The following is an 18,780-nucleotide window of genomic DNA, read 5'->3' as shown; positions in this document are numbered from 1 at the left end:
CAAGGAACGGCAGCATCTAGACTTTTGCCTGCATTGTCATCGCTCTTCCTCGACTACGACGATTGTCAACTCAAGTCTTCGGACTAAAACCACTCCCCGGCTTCTCCTCTTCCCACCCCGCCTTCAGCTATGACTGACATCGGTGACAATGAAGTCCTTCTCGAGTTCTGCAATTAGTAAGTCACTCTGCGCTACTGCATCTTCTGTCAGCGTCTTTCATTATTTCTTTGCGCTAATGACCCTCAACGACAGATAAGTCGGGCAAGAAATTCGCCCCCAAGGCGCCCGTCCGACGCACCGCTCCAGCTCCGGCTGCAGCTCCGAGAAGACCTAGTGCCACTTCTCAGGTATCGGCCTCTCAAACTCCTCAGCCGCCTACACAAACTGCAACTCCCGAACCTGCTTCGACTGCCGAGCCTTCTCCTTCTCTTGAGACACCAGCTCCAGGCACAGCGATTCCTCATGAAAATGACGTGGCGCCAACACCGCCAGCGACAGCGACAGCCACAGCCACAGCAACACCCAAGGCTGCCGCTACGGCGATCTCAATTCCTCGTCCAAAGCGAAAGCCTTCTTTCTCCGCATTTACCCTTTCACAACCTCCTAACGCAGCCCCCGCCGAGTCCACGCCACTACCTTCCATTGAAGTAGCGCCTGATGAATCGAGGGAAGGTCGAGCCCCGGCAGAAGAGTCTCGAGTCTCGGAGACTCGAGCTAACGAGGAACCATCTCTGGTCGCTGAAACCCCGGCCGAAACCCGGCCCTCCAAGCGTCCAAAGACAACTGCCGAACCTTCGACCCCAGGTTTGGAGCCTCAGCAGCCCACCGGGCCTCCTCAGCTAGCTACCCCGCCAGCTACGCAGACCTCGACGAATGAGGAGACTACGGAGAGTCGGGATACTACAGAATCGCAGCCTCCCGCGGAACAAAACCGAAAGACAACAAAGTCAAGAAAACGGAAGCCGTCTAAAGATGTCAATGGTGGAGATACGACGACCAAGGCGAGAGAAAGGAAGCCTCGAGCTGCTCGTAAGAAGCGCGAACCGACCCCTGAAGGCTCTGAGGCTGTGCAGATTGCGCCTGGTATTGTCAAGATGTCGGAACTGTGCAAAGACTTACGGACCGGGAAGATATCTAAGCGAGAAACCGAACTGCGTCAAATGGAGCTGGCTGAGCTGGAACGCAAGCAGAAAGCGCAACAGGATGGGGATACTGAGCAGACCCCTATCAAAGAGAACGAAAGTGCAGCGCCGCCAGCATTGGAAACAAGCAATTCAGTCGACCAAAAGTCACAGAACGGACCAGTCATGAGAATCGTGAACGGGGAGATTGTGCTCGATGCGGCATCGCTACAAGTCGACCGTCATGCAGATGCAGCAAGAAATGCCGGGGACCTGGAGGATGTTGTAGAAAACTCTCTTACCCGAAAAGTCAATCAGGCTTCATTTGGAAAGCGCTCCAAAACTGAATCTTGGGATGAAGAAATGACGGATTTGTTTTATCGAGGGCTGCGCATGTTCGGCACTGACTTTATGATGATCAGCAAACTATTTCCGGGAAGGTCCAGGCGCCAGATCAAGTTGAAGTTCAACAATGAAGAGCGCCGTGACCCGGGGCGGATAAAGGACACACTGCTAGGGCCGCGGGAAGCTGTTGACATTACGACCTACTCAGAGATGACCAACACCATCTATGACGACCCCAAGATCATTCAGCAGGAACTCGATGAGGAGAAGAAACGGATTGAGGATCAGCATGCGAAAGAAAAGCAGGCTCAAGAGGAGCTGACTAACAATCCAGACGGTGCCGCAGATGCTAATCATTCTTCAGGGCAAGACCAAGGCACTGCACCTGTCAAGAGCAAGCGCAATAGCAGAAAGCAGGCCGCTAAGAATATGAACGGTGGAAACGAAGAAATTCTGGGCACTATTGATGACTTTCCTTGAAATTTAATGCTTCTTGTGATTGATATGATTTAGACTGTGTTGGTATCTAATGTGACAGTGACGATAGGCGTTTGCGGCGTTTCCGATATCCCTAATCCGGTGTTGTTGTCCTGGTGTCTGGCGAGAGGTTCAGTCCTACTACTGTTTGCTCTGCCTTCATATCCTTATACTTCCTTCTACGATTTCCCGGCTTAGTTGCCGTTCAGATCGGTCTGCTCCGTTTCTTCGCGGGTCATGGCGTTTGATTCCTGGCTCATGGACTGGATTTCCCTTTGTCTAGCATGGTTTCAGGCAAATCGCTAGAGTAATATATAACTTGTTGCGCGAACCATTTGAAGCCCCTAAGATACATCTTGTCCCATATCACCGACGCCTTGTGGAACCAAACCCTGTACTTGTAGTCGGAGTCGAGAACCGAGGAGAACGAGACCGCGAGCTGCCTTCGCCAGGATCATTTGCATCATTCCATCTGCCGAAGGAGGTCGTTCGTCGGCTAGCAGAAGGATATTCGTGGCGATTTCTGCTTCCATATTGATAGCCAGCCGCAGCACCACCCAGGGCACCTGTCCAGAAGCCGGGCCTCCAGCCCTGTCCAGCAGGCGCCGACGCGAAAGAACTACTATCCGGGCAGCTGCTATATGGTGGTGGAGGCCCAGGATATGGACCTCCACCTCCACCTCCACCAAACCCACGACCAGGAGAACGGCCTCTTCGGTTTCCTCGCGAACCGCAACATGCTCCACATATGGCTACCAGAATCACAAAAAAAGCCACACCCATAAACATAAAGAAGAGTATATCTACTAAACCCGTACCATCCCCTTTGTTATTCGACGGCATTCTAGGCCAAGTTTCTTCGCGTACACGTCCAAATTTCCGTTCCCCAAGTTCCGTCAACAAGAGTCGGTACTCTACACCACAGCTGCCTTTCAGTACCCACTTGTCATCTGCATTTCGGTATCCCTCGCAGACAACATCTGTTGAGCCAAGCTTGAACTCTTGGGGGAGTGATGCGGTACAGGTCCACTGGACGTCTTCTTCATCATAGTCGTAGCCTGCGTTGGTGCACCGCATTACATCAATGGGATATAGGTCACATATCCTCTTAGATGGCCCGGTGCATTTTAATTGGGGAATGGGATCCACACGGCGAGAGGTTGTGAGGCGATTTCCGCGCAGAGTCAACGTCTGCACATTAGAGAGAAGGATGGCATTGTTGCCTGGAGGATTCCTGCCATATGAGAGGACAGGGAGCACAAGAAGGAGGAAAGACAGGAGTGCCTGTAAGTTTATTGAATACATAGTTAGAGAGTAAACCAAGCAATGACAGCTGGCTGGCTTCGCGAAAAGATTGACGAGAAGTGGAGCTTTTGTATACGTGGTAGCTGTGGCGGCGTTTAGTTTACGGGCATGTTGACAGCTGTCATTATCCACTAGGCAGGGCAACAGACGTGTCTTTGGTGTGAAATTCCTGAAAATCGCCGTAGTGAAGAAAAGGACTTCCTCCGAAACTGGAGACTAAGTGGGTATATTACCCTTTGTCCCTGACTGCCTGCTCATTGCTGTGTTCTTCTGGTCGAGAACAAGAAACGATAAGTGTGATAATCAATGCGATAAGGAGATCTGGCGCTAGTCCCGACTAGTCCAGAGTCTAAATTAAATTGTGACCGGAAGTTCAAACCCTCCAAACCTCTTCTACTAACGCTGGTGCAGCAATGGGTGATGAGCAGTCATTAAGGTCGACAGTGGCTGAAAATGACATTTCAGCAAAGTGCGCTCTTGATTTTCCCAATGTACAATTCTTTTCATTTTCAGCTAACCGTGACAATTTGATTAGATGAGCCCTCGGCCGTTCCGGCGCAATCCTCGTACGTCATTTAGATAGATGCCCTGACAATTGCTCGAATGATAAACTGATGAGGCGATCAAGTCTATCCTTCACTCAGGGATTCCTTCTAGGACAGCTCTCCGTGGTACTGCTAATTGGTGCCTTCATCAAGTTCTTCATCTTCGGCGAAGCTCCTCCACCGCCGTCCCGCGGCCTTTCTCACCGCGCTTCAACCCACAGACGCTCCAATTCGATCTACTCCATAAACCCCAATGAAGGAACATCTAGATCGCTGAGAGAAAAACCGTCCACGTCTAACGTCCTTCGTCCGGTGCCGTCATCCTCTACCAACACTCGATCCATTCTTCGGAAAACCTACTACAGCGCTATACCTACAAACCCCTCGGGAAAGCATGGCCGCCATAGGATCCATCATTCCTCGCATCAGCCGGAATCACTGGATTGGTTCAATGTACTGATCGCACAAACTATTGCGCAGTATAGGCAAACGGCGTACTTGCTGAAAGATGACCCTACATCCTCGATCCTCAGTTCGCTGACTGCCGCCTTGAACAACCCAGAAAAGAAGCCGTCTTTCATAGACAAGATCGCGGTGACGGATATATCCCTGGGCGAAGAGTTTCCAATATTCAGCAATTGTCGCATCATTGCTGTGGACGATCCCAACTCTGACGGCGGAAGGCTTCAGGCATTGTTGGACGTCGACCTGAGTGATGACAATCTCTCTATTGCTGTAGAGACCTCCCTTCTGTTGAACTACCCCAAACCTTGCTCGGCCATTCTTCCAGTGGCTCTATCTATCTCCGTTGTACGGTTTTCAGGGACATTATGCATATCTCTGGTCCCAGCATCCACGCCTCCCCTTCACACACCGTCGCCCTCACCGTCACCCCCCACTGCAGATGGGGCTGCTAATACACGAACACACCCTACTAATGGGTCAGGAGAGCCTGCTCAGGAGCCCCCTAATGCACAAGAAGACTCTCCACCAAAAACCAGCCCGAAAAGCAACGTCGCGTTCTCATTCCTTCCTGACTATCGACTCGACCTCTCGGTGCGGTCACTCATTGGCTCCCGTAGCAGGCTTCAGGATGTACCCAAAGTCGCTCAATTGGTGGAAGCCCGTGTTCATTCATGGTTTGAGGAACGTGTGGTAGAGCCCCGAGTGCAAGTGGTAGGCTTGCCCGATCTCTGGCCTCGCATGGGCCGGACAGGCGTACGGACAGGGGAGGACTCTGAAACTGGCTCTAACGCAGCGTCACGGTCCGCTATGTCTGCCGATATGGGGAATCCACTTCGAGCCGAGGACATCGGTAGGGAACCAGATGGGTTGAGATTCCGAGGACTGGGGCAACGGCCACCGTTCGACACTGTCTCACGAACGAGTAGCTCCAATGTCGAGACAGGCGGATTTCGCAGCCATAGCATGACCCGAGAGGGAAGCCGTGGTGGCATGAGTGATGACTTTCAAATGCCTGGCACTTTACCTGGAGGTGCGGCCGCTAACTAATGACTTAATCTTGCTGATGTATACTAACATATTTTTACACAAAGAGGATCTTTTTGCCTAATAAACGCGTGTTTTTTGGTGTACTACTGTGCATAGCGAAACCGAATGCTCGTCATGAATCTCATTGCTCTGATATATACACATTCAATCGTCAAATGTAGCTATGCCAATTACCTGGAAAGATGTAGAACGAAACAAATCGAGCCATCCCGTAATCCATGCTTTGGCCCTGAACCTATCAAAAACCCGTTTAGTTTGCAGCTACAGCAGCTGTGTTGAGAGTTCCAAGATATGTCTTCCGGTGGGGGTTGGTATCAACCTCTTCGCTACGGTTCAGAGGCGTCCACTTAGGCTCTTCCTGGAAGAGACGCATAGCCTTGACATACTACAGGTATATGGTCAGCAGCCTGACGGAATTAAAGACAACTGACACAAACTCACGTTCTTCTCATCGGTTGTGAATCGGTGGTAGATACCGGCAGGAAGGATGATTAGGTCGTCCTTGCTAAGCTGGATACGGATCCATTCATCCTCCTGACCGCGCACATCGAAGTAACCCTCACCATCGCGGATGTACCGGATTTCCTCATCCTCGTGGAGATGTTCAGCAAAGAACATCTTCACCTTAGACTCGTACACGTCGCCCATGGCCTGTGGAGAAACGCACACCTCATCACGGTTCTTATATCCGCGCTCCTTGGCCAAAGTATTGACGGACTCGATATCGGGGTAGTGGCGGTAGAAAACACCGATGGAAGCGAGGTAGTCTTCGGAGACAGTACGGCCAGAGTCGTGGGGCTCGCGCTGGTCACCCTGTTACAAGATTAGCTACCGTCCTCCAATTGCGATCATGACGGCGTCCAGGAATGCCTTCGGAGTTGTCAAACTTACCGGCTTGTTGTCGTACCAGTATGCCTTCATCGTGACTTGTGGGTCTGACTTTGTTTCAAAGATTACAATGGAGCAGCGTTTCCAATGTCCTGTGGAGAGAAGATACTTCAGGAACAGAAGAGCAGCAGAGGATGAATCAAGAAAAAAAGGACCGCAAGCCAATGGTCCGCGGGGTTGAGAAAATCGAGCCCCGCAATTGGCCAACGATTGCGCAACGACGGAGGCCTCTGGCCTCACCGCCCTCGGAGTTAACGGCCATAGTGTAACCGCACGTGATACCTGACAGCCATATTTTCTGTTTAGTTAGTCGGAGATCGAAATTCGTTCTGCGATTTGACTATCCACCATATACCCTGTCATCATGGCTTTTCGGGTGCGGTCAGTGACTCTTCAACGATGGAGTCACGGTTCTCGCTCCCGACTGCTGGGCTCAGTTCGCGGCCTGGCCACCGTCTCGGATGGCTCACGGTATGCCCTTGTTTTGCCTATCCTTTTCAGGGTTCTTCATTTAGTTCATGGTGCTAACACTCCTGATGTAGACCATATGATGTCGTCGTTATTGGAGGTGGACACGCTGGTTCGGAAGCCTGCGCTGCTGCAGCTCGCTCGGGTGCTCGCACTGCATTGATCACACCCTCGCTCTCTAACATCGGCGTATGCTCGTGCAACCCAAGCTTTGGGGGAATTGGAAAGGGCACAATGATCCGAGAGGTTGACGCAATGGACGGTGTTGCAGGACGCATAATCGACAAAGCGGGTATCATGTTCCGGATTCTCAACAGATCGAAGGGACCTGCAGTTTGGGGCCCTCGCGCTCAAATCGATCGTGACCTGTACAAAAGATACATGCAAGAAGAGCTACTCGCAACGGAAGGGCTGAGTGTTGTGGAGGGGAAAGTTGCAGATATAGTGGTGTCAAAAGAGGGTGTGGAGGACGTGCCGGGTGCGCAGGGTAAAATCGTCGGAGTAAGGCTGGAGTCTGGGGAGGTCATACCTACTAGCCGAGTGGTGATCACAACGGGGACCTTCTTGGGCGGAGAAATCCATATCGGAATGACTGTATACCCGTCGGGCCGCATGGGTGAGGCCGCCACGTTTGGACTAAGCAAGTCCCTTCGTGAGGCTGGGTTCCAGCTTGGTCGTCTGAAGACTGGGACTCCTCCTCGACTGGATGCCAAGACGATCGATTTCAAATCCCTTGAGGTTCAGAAAGGCGACTCACCACCGCAACCATTTTCCTACCTCAACAATACGGTTGAAGTCGGTGACGAAGGTCAACTCAATTGTTGGATGACGCATACCAACGAGGCCTCTCACGAAATTATCCGTGCCAACTTGGATAAATCCATTCACATTCGCGAAACTGTCAGAGGGCCGAGGTACTGCCCTTCTCTTGAGTCAAAGATCATCCGTTTTAAGGACAAGGAGCGACATCTCATCTGGCTGGAACCAGAGGGATTTGCGCCCAACGATGTTATTTATCCTAATGGAATTTCTATGACTGTTCCGGAAGATGCTCAGTTCGCTATGCTACGGACTATCCGCGGATTGGAAAATGTGCGCATGCTTCAACCAGGATACGGAGTGGAATACGACTACATCGATCCTCGTAACCTCTGGCCTACTCTGGAAACGAAACTGATCAGTGGGCTTTACCTCGCTGGCCAGATCAACGGGACCACCGGGTACGAAGAAGCCACGGGACAAGGAATCATTGCCGGTACCAACGCCGGTCTCTCCGCCCAAGGCCGGTCGCCACTCACGCTTACTCGGTCAGACGGGTTTATTGGAATCATGATCGACGATCTCATCACCAAGGGTGTATCTGAGCCCTACCGTATGTTCACAACGCGGAGCGAGTATCGTATCTCTACAAGATCAGACAATGCGGATCTACGCCTAACACGAAAGGCTCGCGACGCGGGTGTCGTCTCCGACAAACGCTGGCGACATTTCACCGACACCGAGGCGCAGATCAACGAGCTCCAGACTCTTCTCGCCAACACAAGAATGTCCTCCAACGCATGGTCTCGTAAAGGCTTCAAGGCCCGAGTAGACACCTCTATCCGCTCAGCACTGGACCTCCTCTGCCTCGACGAAGTCGAAATTGATGCCTTAATCCCGCACATCGAATCCCCCTCCGGAAAGGTCTACACCCCCTCTTCCTTTGCCCCAGAAATCCGAACCCGCGTTGCTATCGAACGCCGGTACGCCCCCTACGTCGCACGACAAGAGACAGCAGTTCGCAAGTTCCTGCAGGACGAAAGCCTACTCCTCCCCCCTGACTTGGACTACTCCAAGGTGCAAGGCATCAGCACAGAGGAAAAACAGGCTCTCGAGCGCGTCCGACCCGTCAGCGTTGGTATGGCCCGCCGGATTGAAGGTGTCACTCCCGCAGGTGCCTTACGGTTACTTGCTCATGTCCGGAGATCCGGTCCACCACCTGCGAGTGAGAACTTAGAAGAGACACCAGATGACATCCTCCAACAAGCTCCTTAGATTGAGAACTTAATCTGGTACATAATCACACACACACCACTTACGAAGATGCACAGTTTGCAGTTCTATTCTAGATATTCAGCGGCAAACAGACCGGGCGCAATGGACGGGTTCAGGGATAGGTGTCTGATATGGTAGGGCTTGCTTTGCATCTGGCCTTTGGGGGCAATAATCCGGAGAAATATGTACATTATTCTGTATTTTTTTTTTTTTTTTTTTTCAGCTTTTCTCTTGGTCGATTCTGACGGGTCACAGACGTACACATATTTATAGGAATCACCTCATCTCATCATGTACAATAACACTATAGATAAACCATTGAAGATACCTTTTTATGTTATTCTAGAACAGCTTTTGATCACCACTTACTCGAGGGCGTTAATAATCCAATAAAAAAGCACTCACGCTGAACTCAAAATACAGTTACAACCCACATGCAAACCGCTTCCTATATGTAAGATAGATGCCTAACTAATGTACATGTGACATACACGTATTGGTGCGATATACTCAATTAGACTTCTTCGCGCTGGCCCTTGCCAGACGCTTTTGTACTTCTTCCTTTGTAAGAATCTTGACTGCATCTCTAGAGAAGACGTAGCTCATTCCGGACCAGATGGTGGTGGCTGCGACGAGGTATCTAAATTCTTTTTGTTAGTTTTCCATTCAGTTGGAAAGGATTATGTGTGGCACAAAATCAATACGGAGAAATGGAAAAAGAAAAGAATAAAAAAAAAACATACAACAGGAGGGATTCGCTGGTGGTCACCCACCCAACTACTAACCTCCCGGCGTGTGGCTTAAGTACGGCTGAGCGGACGGGAAGCCCTGTTCTCCACACCCTGTGGTCGTATGTGCTTGGTTTCTTCCCGAGAAGGCTTATATTGCCCGCTCACACTATTTTCTTGCAGCCAAACAAGATGGGGAGTGTGAAAGGAGATGATGGCAATAATGAGAAAAATTCACTTACTGAAATCCAGTCATTGCTTCTTTCAAATTCCATGCGTCGATGATTGCTTCCGGGACGACAGGCAGTGCAATGGCACTCCCCACAAGTAGCAGCTGCAGGGCGGTGTTGACCTTAGAGATCGTCGTAGGCTTGACCTCCGCGGAAGGTAGAGAAAAATCCCAATACCGTGCCATGGTTTTGGGCGGCGGAAGAGAGATCCAACGATAGTAAATCGCGGATATAGCAAGGCCGACATCACGGCCGAGGATGATGACGGCGAGCCACACTATTTGAGCAAGTTAACATCGCTGTACATGCCGGTATTTACCTCACAAACTTGTTAGGAGATCGCTTACCTGGGATGGAGCCGTTGACTGCTAAGCAAGCGACTCCAATGGTCATCAGTAGCTTATCAGCCATGGGATCAATGATCGTCCCAACAACCGTTTGGAGGTTATATCGCCGTGCGATGTAGCCATCAACGAGGTCGGTAATTCCAGCATAAGCGAATAGGGCCAACGCGGCCTGGTGATAATCATGGACAAGGAAATACCCTACCAGAGGGGCGGCAACCAAGCGGGTCATGGTAAGTATATTGGGAACTGTGTAGATGTTCTCGTGGCTGGAAGGTAGGGGAATACGAGACAGAATTGGAGACTTTTTTGAACCAGTTTGAGATCTTATACCACTTAGTTCACATGAGGTCATAAATGTCTTGCGCATAAAGCAGGGCTTCGATGAAAACGCGAAGTAAACACAACATGGGACATCTAGGACACTTACTTTTGAGCGTCAGTCTGATCGGAGGGCTTCTCGGTGGCATGCCATCTCCTTTGAAGGCCCAGATTTTGGTGCCAATTAGACGTCAGGCGCAGAGTCGCGTTGCCGTTGTTGTTCAGGGATCTATAAGTCCGTCAGACCAATATCCCCTTCAAACAGGGTTAACGCGAACAAAACCCATACTTGCTTCGCAATGAGTTCGATGGACCAGCTAATGTGAAGATTGAAGAGCCGCGAAACTCCGCTTGAAGACCCGACCACCTTTCCCGCACGGCAGCACCGTTTCCGAGGAATGGAGGTGCAGCGCCCTTGGACAAGCGAGGACATTGTCGAGATGCGCGAAGAGGCGCCAGCACAAAAGATCTTGCTGCCATGGTGAAAGCTCGATATTCGGAGAAATTGAGTAGATTATAAAGCCAATCAGATCAATGAGTGAACTGCAGTATGCAAATGGAGGAGACCTGTGCAGTTTCCAACTTCAAAAAGGAACGTTCGCTTAGATAATGTTGCTTCTTCTCAAGCATAACCAATAGTATACAGCTTCGATATGTTACCAGGAGGCCAAACCAGTCAATCCATGGACCGATATCGAAGGTCAGTGCTCCGCGGCCAAATTCATATACCAGTGAAAAAACAATACTGTCAAGTCCAATCCAAATTTCTTCCGCGGAAGTTAATACGAAAATAAAGAAGTTGTCAAAACCCGAAAGACAAAGTAACCAGTGACCGACAACAATTCAAGTTATCCGATGGGGTGATCTAGAAGTAGTGGCAGCTCGATGACCGAGTTCCGCGACTCCAACCTGAGGGAAATCTCAAGGTTAGCAGGAGCGCAACTAGCAAAGAATCCAGGCAATTGCCATTCAACCCAGACTTGAATGCGATTGGCTGGGGAGCTGCCACAGAGATATATATCGGGTTGAAAATCAAAAAGCACAATGGAAGCTATACAAATCAAGGCTCGTGATTTGAGGAAAACGTCCGCGGAACAACAGTTGATCCGGCAAGTGTCATGTGACGGGACGGGTCAGCAGTACGACCAAGTCGGTGGCATAATGACAGTGACCATGACACCGATCATGATCGAGTCGTAAGGCTGACAGTTGGTGTAATGGGTACTTGATCAAGCAACGTTACAAGATTTCCAGCTGACTCATTACAGGCGATAGAGTCCATCTGCGCTGATACAGCAGATCGATCTGTTCTTGGCATGCTGCTATATAAATTCCCGCAGGTCTCATCTGACTTGACTGCTCCCATCAGTTCTTCTCACCTGATAGTAAGAAGAGCAGCTGTCCACACCGCTGTCGTCATACTAAGTGACCCCACAACATGAGGCGACATGTATAGAATGCCGTTACCCCGAACTTTTAAGACACTCCGCTGGAGTGCTACAACCGTTCGCCATAGTGTGTTACTCTATGGATAGTAATAGGGCACCATTACTTCGACATGGGGATATGGGATGACGGTGAGGATCCGGACCCGTTCCTGATGAGGAACCCGAACTTGGCCATGGTCACTATAGACCGTCCTGCGGCTCCAGCACCACCAGGAACTCCATCGCCTCCGGCATCAAGACGGCCCAGTGCACCCGAGCACTCATCAGCGGAGCCCTCTACAGATCCAAATCTGGCCAATCCCCGTCTTATGGTTAACAGAGCATGTATCTACGAACGTCACTTACCGGGTGATGCCTACGTGACGGCTCACGTGCAGCGCCTGCAACACGGGTTCTACTCGAGCGCAGCCGTCTCTGATCAAGATCTCGACCATGTGGACTTCCTGGGGATCAACTTCATATTCCACTCCCCCAACACCCTTACGCATCGTTTCAAGGCAGCGACCATCCGAGCCTCGCTGCACAGCATGCGAGAAAACTCCAAGACCCCCACTGCGTCACAAAACCTCCATGCGTACCGGTCGAGAAATCCACGGTTTCTCAAGCACGCACCACACCTACTGTACGGGGCTGTTTCACCCGAGACACTTCAATGGAACTACAGCCTCGCCGGGTCGCTCGGTGTAGCTGAGCTACCCCTTATGGCCAGCATCTCACCCTCCGGCGGCATGAACGGACGGTACCGACGGTACGAGATGATGAGAATCCAGGGCTCGGTCCGGTCATTGAAGAGCCCACGCGGGCGGAAGTTCGACGTCGAGGCGGGGGAGATTGTCTGGTCACTGGAGGAGAACAATCTGCAGCGATCTGGTCTGCCACGGGAGTTCACGTTCGCCATGTTAATCCAGAAACCGCGTGCCGACAGCCGAATCCAACTGGCTCTGGATATCGAGCCCGTCCTCCAATGCAGCTACTTCAACTACCCGACATGGTGGCTGGATCTCCCGGCGTACAAACCGGCCCCTCGACGGTCGGTAGACTTTCGAGTCGAAGTCGGGCAGCGCTTTGAGCCCCTCACACCCAATAAAGGATTCAACTTTGCTACCCTGGAGAGCTCATTTGATGATTATGTGCACATGCCAGGAAGGAAGGTCACCACCGGGGTGAGTATAGTCCGCCATTCACTGGGTCCAATCAATCAAGGGACATCTTCAAAGGTTCATAAACGCTCACGCAAAAGCATAGGTACCCCTGGACGGCGGAATCGCCCAAGACGACAACGAGATTCGGCGCGAAGTCACCCGAGATTTCACCATGGTCGAACCCGTCCGGGGAATCCCCCGAGTGCCATACACCGGAACAACGCCCGCCGGGGCCGCAGGCAAAATGCCCGGAAACCGGAACGGAGTCAGCAACATGCTGCCTATCCTCGACCCGGGGTCTCTCTCCGTGCGAATCCTGCTCGATAACAGCCACGGGCACAGCAGCCAGCTCGCGACGCATATCTCCGCGCTGCGGTCGACCAGCAACATTGCGAAAGAATGAGATAAGACACAGGGGCAGGCCCATCCCGCGACTAGCCGGGATAACCGATCATCGACGCAGCCCAAGAAAGTGCGGATCACGCAAAGCGTGTCGGATAATCAAATCACGAAGCGCGGTCGAGGCACCTAGATAGAGTTGGCTTTACACCCCTTCCTTCCCTCCCTGCTAGCATCTAGAAAGTATATTATATGCCCTGTGCTTAATGAAATGTATGTACAATAGACTACAGCAACGATACCCCCCAGCATACAAGCGACGTGGAACCAAGCTCCTAACCCCAGTAGAAACTCAAATCCATGCAAAGGAGAAAGAACCCCAGATCACCCCACTACTATGCAAGTATACCAAATCACATACATAAAACAACCACCACCCCCTGTAAAGCAAAACAAAACAAAAAACAAGAACAGAAAGAAAGAAAAGAAAGAAAACAATAACGATAAGAAAAAAAAAGCGCAATCAAAGACCCCCCCACAAATCCCCCCCGGTCAATAAGACCCCTACTTAAGCCCCTTCCCCCCCCCCCAAAAAAAAGGAAAAAATGATGACACAAACTAAAACCCACCGCAGCGCCAATGACCCTGGGCGCCCCGTGATCGGCACCCCAGAAACGGTACTTAATTGCCATGCGAACGCACGTCATTGGACAGGAGCCGAGGTGGATCTCTCTCTCGGGATAAAATCGCAAGGGGCCCACATTCGGGCATGATCTGCATCCCGAAAGTAATAGGTTGGAGGTATATTAACTTAAAATTTTGGAAATTTGGGGGGGGAGGGAGATAAGACCCCTGGACCTTGCCTGGTTTTTATTTGGATTTAGGTTAGCCTTTTGGGCTTTCTTTTCATTTCTTTTTTTTTGATGTGTAGGGTTGATACTGTGGCTTGGGGGAGGGAATTCAGTACTGTGTGTAGTGGTAACCTTGGTTCATGGGCTGGTTACGGTGACATCTCCCATTTTTTTTTTTCTTCTTCGTTCTTCTTCTTGCTTTTTCCTGTCCTGATTCCTAGGTTGACACTGTATAGCATTGTTGTCTGCGTAGGTGTAAGGTCATGACATCCACATGGGTAACCCTAACTAGAAAGAAAGACGGAGGAAAAAGAGATGGTATCAAGTTATGGAGAAAGCACAGCAAAGAAATACAGATAATTATACTTGAATTGACCCTACTTTTCCCGAATACAACGAGCCGGATATCGATCGAGTCGAACAGAGAACCACCCACATGTGCAAATCGTGAACGAAAACAAAAGAAAAACATGAACGTGAGAGAGAAGTAAAATGACTGATCCCTCCCAGATAATAAGATATCGCGAAAGCTATCCTATCCATCACAAATGATACAAGAGAAGTAAACGTTTTTCGTACATCTCCTGCACAACACTGCTTGAGTACCCGAAATCATCTTGCAGTCGACAACGGCCCCAGGTACAATCGCAGCAGGGGCCCAAGAAAAGACACAGCGTAATGATATCACCAGCTCCTCGCTGAACATCGCATGAAACACTAGCAGAAGGGAGTAGAAGAGATAGTGAGGCGGCTCGGCAAACCAGCGTTGCATCGAACCGACTGGTGGACCGGCGACTCACGCCTCCATATACACCATAATTCACGGCGTCCTCCCAGAAAACACTAAGGATATGGTCGTGACGAACAACAGAAAAAAAAAAAAAGAAAACAAACAAAAAGATATAATACCACAGATAACCGCCCCAAACCGTGCCACCCAAACCGACCCATTGATCATAATCACATTAGAGCGACACGCAGAGAACATTGCTTTCAGAGGGGATAGTAATGAAATAATGACGAAAAAGCCGCCCCGACGGCAGAAATAATACGAAGGCTAGAACTAAAGAGAGGGAATTTTGCAGTGCATCACATCATCGTAGGGGGAATAACAAATATAACGTTCGAAGAAACAAAAAGAGCCACCGGTATCTCCTCTAAGAGCAGTAATCATCCGGGTAATCATCCGTAGCATATATGCAGAGTCTATTCCCAAATTGCCGCCCTTCTGGAGAGAGAAAACGTATAACATGCGAAAAGAATTAGGTGTTAAGAATGGAAAAGAGGGAAATGAAGAAGTAGAAGAGTGTCCGACCAATGATGGTTATACTTGCGGTTGAGCCGGAGCAGCCGTCGTCCAAGTCGAGACCGGGTAGTTCGCATGGGCACCTGGAGCGGTGGGGCCCACATAATACGGATGCCTGTCGCTGCCGGGGTAATAAGGACTAGGAATTGGATTTGACTCCCGACGAGGGATACTAGGGTCAAAAGCCGCCATGCCGCGCTGTTCCAAAGACTGGTGCGACGTCCCATCCAATTGCCCCGCTAAACTGAAACTATTACCCCGTGAATATGTCGCCGGAGTGGCAGGATCCATCGGTGAGGTTGCATCGGTTGCAACGCTGCGCGAGGAAATCGAAGAGTTCCGATAAGCGGAGGGGCTGTGATCCGAGTGGGACCGATTCCGGTCGCTCAAAGAGCTCGGCATAGCTCCGCCCAGGGCGGATGGAATGGACGACGAAAGAGGATTATGGCTTAGCCCATCGAAGCTCGTGCCATACTGCGTGGGAGCTCGGAACTGTGGATAGTCGTCGGGTTTCTGTGGAATCTGAGTCGGAGCTGACGGAGCAGGAAGATAAGGATTGGGGGCCGGCTGTGCAGGGATTGATCCGGCCATGGAATACGCCGCCATCGGGGCCGACTGTGGCGGATGGGTTGCCGCATAAGGATTTGCGTGCATATAGAACTCCGGATGAGGACTGGGCATCCCATACCCTGGGGGGGCTACCAGCTGCGGACGATATCCGTACAGCGCGTGGGATGGGTCAGTGGCATTCTCCAAGCCGCCAGCCTCTAGATCATCAATGGGAGCCCGGAAGCTTTGCTTTTGGGTCAGTTCTGCCCGGGGCCTGATAAATCTCAGTGAATCGACCATCGATGGCGGGTTCAAGACACCTCTCATCACATCCTCGACGCTATAGTATGACACCAGATGGTGCGTCACGCCGGAGACAGTCACACTCATCGTCTTCTTGACGAGACCCGAGTCCTTGAAGCCATATGAATCCACCAAGGAACCGACTAGCGCTCGTTCTACATCTGACTGGTGCGATCTCTCTCCGAACGTCCCGGTTGACGAAGGAGAATAGGCCTGGCCCCCGTTACTGTCATGGCGTGCATAGGGCTCACCGGGTCTGCCTGGAGGGACTGGCCGTCGGTTGGCCTTCTTCATCGCTCGCTTCTTCTCGCCCGGGGGGAATGGCTTTTCGAGTTCTCTATAGACCAAGAAGTTGCCTAGAATGCGACTCGGACTCCAAGTGACGCCGTCGGTCCATCGCTTGATCCCCGATGAGTTTTCCTCGTAGATGAACACGCTGCCGCTCCGGACCAAATGACCACGCTCGCGGTCATGAGGTCGGCGAGGCACATGATGCAGGACACCGGTCAAACACGCCTCGAACAGGATTAATGCATCTTGCGTTGTCGCAACGTACCCCGTGAAGGTAGGCTCCAACACTGTGGTGGTGCCGTTGACCATTGTTTATGGTGGTTGTAGGTTCGAACCTAGTTCAAAGGGGGCCAGAGAGGTAAAATCGATCAAAGTTAAGGCCACCGCTGATCAAGGTTTCGCGGGCTAGATGGTTATTCAACAGAGTAGTAGCTCCCAACCCGCAGAAAGAAGGATGGCATACACAAGACTCGCGATTTCGGTGAATCGCGACTGCCAGAAAAAGTACGGTTAAATAAATCGAGGAGCTCTCTCGCGCTCTCTCCTGCGATGTAATCACACTCGAGAAAAAACTGGAGCTTGGAGAATGGGAGAATGTGGGAGGGGGAGGCAAATATCCAGTCGACCTTCCCGGGGCGAAGTTTAGGAGGGAATGACAGGTTGATGGAGAGTCAAAGCGGACGGTGAACCGTAGAAAAGGGATGATGGCGCAAGTTAAAATCCCCTCCTCTCGACGAGTTGAAAGATCACCCAGACGTGGGCGACCCGGATCGACAACAAGCACGGGCCCGTCCTGTCTTGCCCAGGTCTTTCGTGAGGAAAAGACAGGTTGGATCCGGAGAGATTCAATCACCCTAAGCAATTCCTGGGTCGACTGGAGCTCTGGTTCCACGGATAGCGATCGGGATCGTAAAGTATTGACTTATGACTAGACTTGTCCCCGAACCAGAGAAAGCGCTGCGGGAATTCCAAGAGTTGGGCCTGCAAGATGGGTCAGATGAACCCCGATTTTTATCGTCACAACTCCCAACGAGAAGCGAAAGAATGTTATCGTATACACCAAACCCGACGTGCAAGAAGAAGAATCAAATGAACGAGAGAGAAACAGAACAGAAAAAGTAAAGAAAGATCAATTCAGCTTACACTTTGGTGAAGACAGTGAATGCGCAGTTTGGGGTGCCTGGTTCCGGAGGAGGGAATGTAAGCCGATTTTATCCACTTTTTGGGGTTCAGAACAGCCACCAATGCGCCATACGAAATTGAGATTAGAAAACGAAACAATAACAAGAGCTGTGGAAATCTCAGAGAACAACTTGAAACATCCTGGGGGGGAAAAAGTAATCAAAAATAAAAAGGGACCAAAACAAGATGAAGATATTGAGCAGGATGGGGCAAAGGTTTAAAAATTATAGACTAAATCAAAAAGGCAAAGAAATAAAATAAGAGGAATTTAAATGATCAAGATTCACATAACAGACTGCAGGGTTCGTCCAGGGTAAGGTATTGTAAGAGCTCTTCCCTTTTTTTTTCCAATCTGGATTTTTTGATTTTTCAAAAATTGAAAATAAATAAAAAAAAATAATAAAAAAAATAGAAAATCAAAAAATAAAAAGAGAGAGAAGATTATTAAAAAAAAAAATCCCCTAACCCCTTCCTGATGATGATGACGATGATGATCGAAGAGCAAGTTGGCCCAAAGAAAAAAAATAATAATAATAATCAATCAATCAACTGAGATTGAACAAAACCAAACAAAAATAAAAAATAAATAAATAAATAAAATAAAATAAATAAAAGTATTCATAAAATCAAATCAAATCACATTAAACAGAGAGAGGACTGGATATGGATGACTGAGCGGAAAGCAAGTCAAACTAGACCACAGCCGGGCATAGTGTGGGTTTGCAGGGAGGAGGAAGAGACACAGACACGGTGACAAGACAACCCAGACCGTGAAGAGTGACCGGCGTGTGCGGGCGGGGCGACCCAAAAAGCGCAGGCCCGAGCAGGAGGCAGAGAGGGCCCAGAGGTAGAAAATGAGGATGGGTGGGGTGGGGTGCAACTAGCGATCCCAAGGAGCAGGCAAATCCGCAACTGGTTGCTGGTGGATCTTCCTCCATGAGGCCATCGCGGATCCATCACTCCCAAGGGAAAGCTCCAAAGTCTGGAGGCAACCTTTCGGATGGCTTTTCTGTTTTCTTTTCTTTTTCTTTTTCCTTTTTTTTTTTTTTTT

The 18,780-nt window shown here is 50.3% G+C and overlaps 10 protein-coding genes across 10 annotated transcripts; 4 read left to right on the top strand and 6 right to left on the bottom strand.

Moving 5' to 3' along the window:
• The first annotated feature begins 49 nt into the window (after window positions 1–49).
• On the top strand, window positions 50–2,128 carry BDV37DRAFT_33141 (transcription factor TFIIIB subunit BDP1). Its single transcript, XM_032090468.1, has 2 exons — window positions 50–176; window positions 253–2,128. The coding sequence occupies exons 1-2, from the start codon at window positions 149–151 to the stop codon at window positions 1,944–1,946; spliced, it is 1,722 nt and encodes a 573-aa protein (XP_031935609.1). The 5' UTR covers window positions 50–148; the 3' UTR covers window positions 1,947–2,128.
• Window positions 2,129–3,522, bottom strand: BDV37DRAFT_33160 (DUF1183 domain protein). Its single transcript, XM_032090469.1, has one exon. It carries the CDS (start codon window positions 3,246–3,248, stop codon window positions 2,310–2,312), a length of 939 nt encoding a protein of 312 aa, XP_031935608.1. The 5' UTR covers window positions 3,249–3,522; the 3' UTR covers window positions 2,129–2,309.
• mmm1 (ERMES complex subunit MMM1) lies at window positions 3,523–5,535 on the top strand. The gene is made up of 3 exons (XM_032090470.1): window positions 3,523–3,717; window positions 3,784–5,288; window positions 5,350–5,535. Exons 2-3 carry the CDS (start codon window positions 3,863–3,865, stop codon window positions 5,364–5,366), a joined length of 1,443 nt encoding a protein of 480 aa, XP_031935607.1. The 5' UTR covers window positions 3,523–3,717; window positions 3,784–3,862; the 3' UTR covers window positions 5,367–5,535.
• Window positions 5,265–6,356, bottom strand: BDV37DRAFT_263610 (acireductone dioxygenase (Ni2+-requiring)). The gene is made up of 4 exons (XM_032083583.1): window positions 6,197–6,356; window positions 5,747–6,118; window positions 5,344–5,690; window positions 5,265–5,282 (listed from the first exon to the last, which is right to left on the bottom strand). The coding sequence occupies exons 1-3, from the start codon at window positions 6,224–6,226 to the stop codon at window positions 5,556–5,558; spliced, it is 537 nt and encodes a 178-aa protein (XP_031935606.1). The 5' UTR covers window positions 6,227–6,356; the 3' UTR covers window positions 5,265–5,282; window positions 5,344–5,555.
• A 201-nt stretch (window positions 6,357–6,557) lies between these two features.
• On the top strand, window positions 6,558–8,874 carry BDV37DRAFT_291128 (tRNA modification protein MTO1; the record flags this gene model as incomplete). Its single annotated transcript, XM_032088870.1, has 2 exons — window positions 6,558–6,664; window positions 6,736–8,874. The coding sequence occupies 2 exons, from the start codon at window positions 6,558–6,560 to the stop codon at window positions 8,693–8,695; spliced, it is 2,067 nt and encodes a 688-aa protein (XP_031935605.1). The 3' UTR covers window positions 8,696–8,874.
• An 82-nt stretch (window positions 8,875–8,956) lies between these two features.
• Window positions 8,957–11,349, bottom strand: BDV37DRAFT_263607 (cardiolipin synthase). Its single transcript, XM_032083582.1, has 5 exons — window positions 10,608–11,349; window positions 10,428–10,547; window positions 10,001–10,323; window positions 9,666–9,930; window positions 8,957–9,335 (listed from the first exon to the last, which is right to left on the bottom strand). Exons 1-5 carry the CDS (start codon window positions 10,796–10,798, stop codon window positions 9,206–9,208), a joined length of 1,029 nt encoding a protein of 342 aa, XP_031935604.1. The 5' UTR covers window positions 10,799–11,349; the 3' UTR covers window positions 8,957–9,205.
• On the top strand, window positions 11,338–13,722 carry BDV37DRAFT_263606 (uncharacterized protein). Its single transcript, XM_032083581.1, has 2 exons — window positions 11,338–12,929; window positions 13,012–13,722. Exons 1-2 carry the CDS (start codon window positions 11,877–11,879, stop codon window positions 13,309–13,311), a joined length of 1,353 nt encoding a protein of 450 aa, XP_031935603.1. The 5' UTR covers window positions 11,338–11,876; the 3' UTR covers window positions 13,312–13,722.
• A 363-nt stretch (window positions 13,723–14,085) lies between these two features.
• On the bottom strand, window positions 14,086–14,960 carry BDV37DRAFT_263604 (uncharacterized protein). Its single transcript, XM_032083580.1, has one exon. It carries the CDS (start codon window positions 14,568–14,570, stop codon window positions 14,316–14,318), a length of 255 nt encoding a protein of 84 aa, XP_031935602.1. The 5' UTR covers window positions 14,571–14,960; the 3' UTR covers window positions 14,086–14,315.
• Window positions 14,961–15,284: 324 nt separating this feature from the next.
• Window positions 15,285–17,052, bottom strand: BDV37DRAFT_33082 (camp independent regulatory protein). The gene has a single exon (XM_032090467.1). It carries the CDS (start codon window positions 16,854–16,856, stop codon window positions 15,423–15,425), a length of 1,434 nt encoding a protein of 477 aa, XP_031935601.1. The 5' UTR covers window positions 16,857–17,052; the 3' UTR covers window positions 15,285–15,422.
• A 1,158-nt stretch (window positions 17,053–18,210) lies between these two features.
• On the bottom strand, window positions 18,211–18,753 carry BDV37DRAFT_263600 (uncharacterized protein). Its single transcript, XM_032083579.1, has one exon. The coding sequence runs from the start codon at window positions 18,684–18,686 to the stop codon at window positions 18,417–18,419; it is 270 nt and encodes an 89-aa protein (XP_031935600.1). The 5' UTR covers window positions 18,687–18,753; the 3' UTR covers window positions 18,211–18,416.
• Between the last annotated feature and the right edge of the window lie 27 nt (window positions 18,754–18,780).

The sequence above is a fragment of the Aspergillus pseudonomiae genome (assembly GCF_009193645.1).
Source record: "Aspergillus pseudonomiae strain CBS 119388 unplaced genomic scaffold BDV37scaffold_124, whole genome shotgun sequence".
Classification (NCBI taxonomy): domain Eukaryota; kingdom Fungi; phylum Ascomycota; class Eurotiomycetes; order Eurotiales; family Aspergillaceae; genus Aspergillus; species Aspergillus pseudonomiae.
Note: the sequence above shows the minus strand (reverse complement) of the source record. Positions and strands in the feature narration are given on the sequence as shown.

Bases quoted from the DNA above. Each gene is read 5' to 3' on its own strand.
- BDV37DRAFT_33160 (XM_032090469.1), bottom strand. From the start codon at position 3,248: ATGTATTCAATAAACTTACAGGCACTCCTGTCTTTCCTCCTTCTTGTG.
- BDV37DRAFT_263607 (XM_032083582.1), bottom strand. From the start codon at position 10,798: ATGGCAGCAAGATCTTTTGTGCTGGCGCCTCTTCGCGCATCTCGACAA. The intron at 10,548-10,607 runs GTATGGGTTTTG...ACGGACTTATAG, and splicing joins TCGAACTCATTGCGAAGCAA to ATCCCTGAACAACAACGGCA. The intron at 9,931-10,000 runs GTAAGCGATCTC...TTGCTCAAATAG, and splicing joins AGTCAACGGCTCCATCCCAG to TGTGGCTCGCCGTCATCATC.
- BDV37DRAFT_263606 (XM_032083581.1), top strand. From the start codon at position 11,877: ATGGGGATATGGGATGACGGTGAGGATCCGGACCCGTTCCTGATGAGG. The intron at 12,930-13,011 runs GTGAGTATAGTC...GCAAAAGCATAG, and splicing joins GAAGGAAGGTCACCACCGGG to GTACCCCTGGACGGCGGAAT.
- mmm1 (XM_032090470.1), top strand. From the start codon at position 3,863: ATGAGGCGATCAAGTCTATCCTTCACTCAGGGATTCCTTCTAGGACAG.
- BDV37DRAFT_263604 (XM_032083580.1), bottom strand. From the start codon at position 14,570: ATGTTTTTCTTTTGTTTTCGTTCACGATTTGCACATGTGGGTGGTTCT.
- BDV37DRAFT_263610 (XM_032083583.1), bottom strand. From the start codon at position 6,226: ATGAAGGCATACTGGTACGACAACAAGCCG. The intron at 6,119-6,196 runs GTAAGTTTGACA...ATCTTGTAACAG, and splicing joins ACTGGTACGACAACAAGCCG to GGTGACCAGCGCGAGCCCCA. The intron at 5,691-5,746 runs GTGAGTTTGTGT...ATATACCTGTAG, and splicing joins TCACAACCGATGAGAAGAAC to TATGTCAAGGCTATGCGTCT.
- BDV37DRAFT_33141 (XM_032090468.1), top strand. From the start codon at position 149: ATGAAGTCCTTCTCGAGTTCTGCAATTA. The intron at 177-252 runs GTAAGTCACTCT...CCTCAACGACAG, and splicing joins CTTCTCGAGTTCTGCAATTA to ATAAGTCGGGCAAGAAATTC.
- BDV37DRAFT_33082 (XM_032090467.1), bottom strand. From the start codon at position 16,856: ATGGTCAACGGCACCACCACAGTGTTGGAGCCTACCTTCACGGGGTAC.
- BDV37DRAFT_263600 (XM_032083579.1), bottom strand. From the start codon at position 18,686: ATGGATCCGCGATGGCCTCATGGAGGAAGATCCACCAGCAACCAGTTG.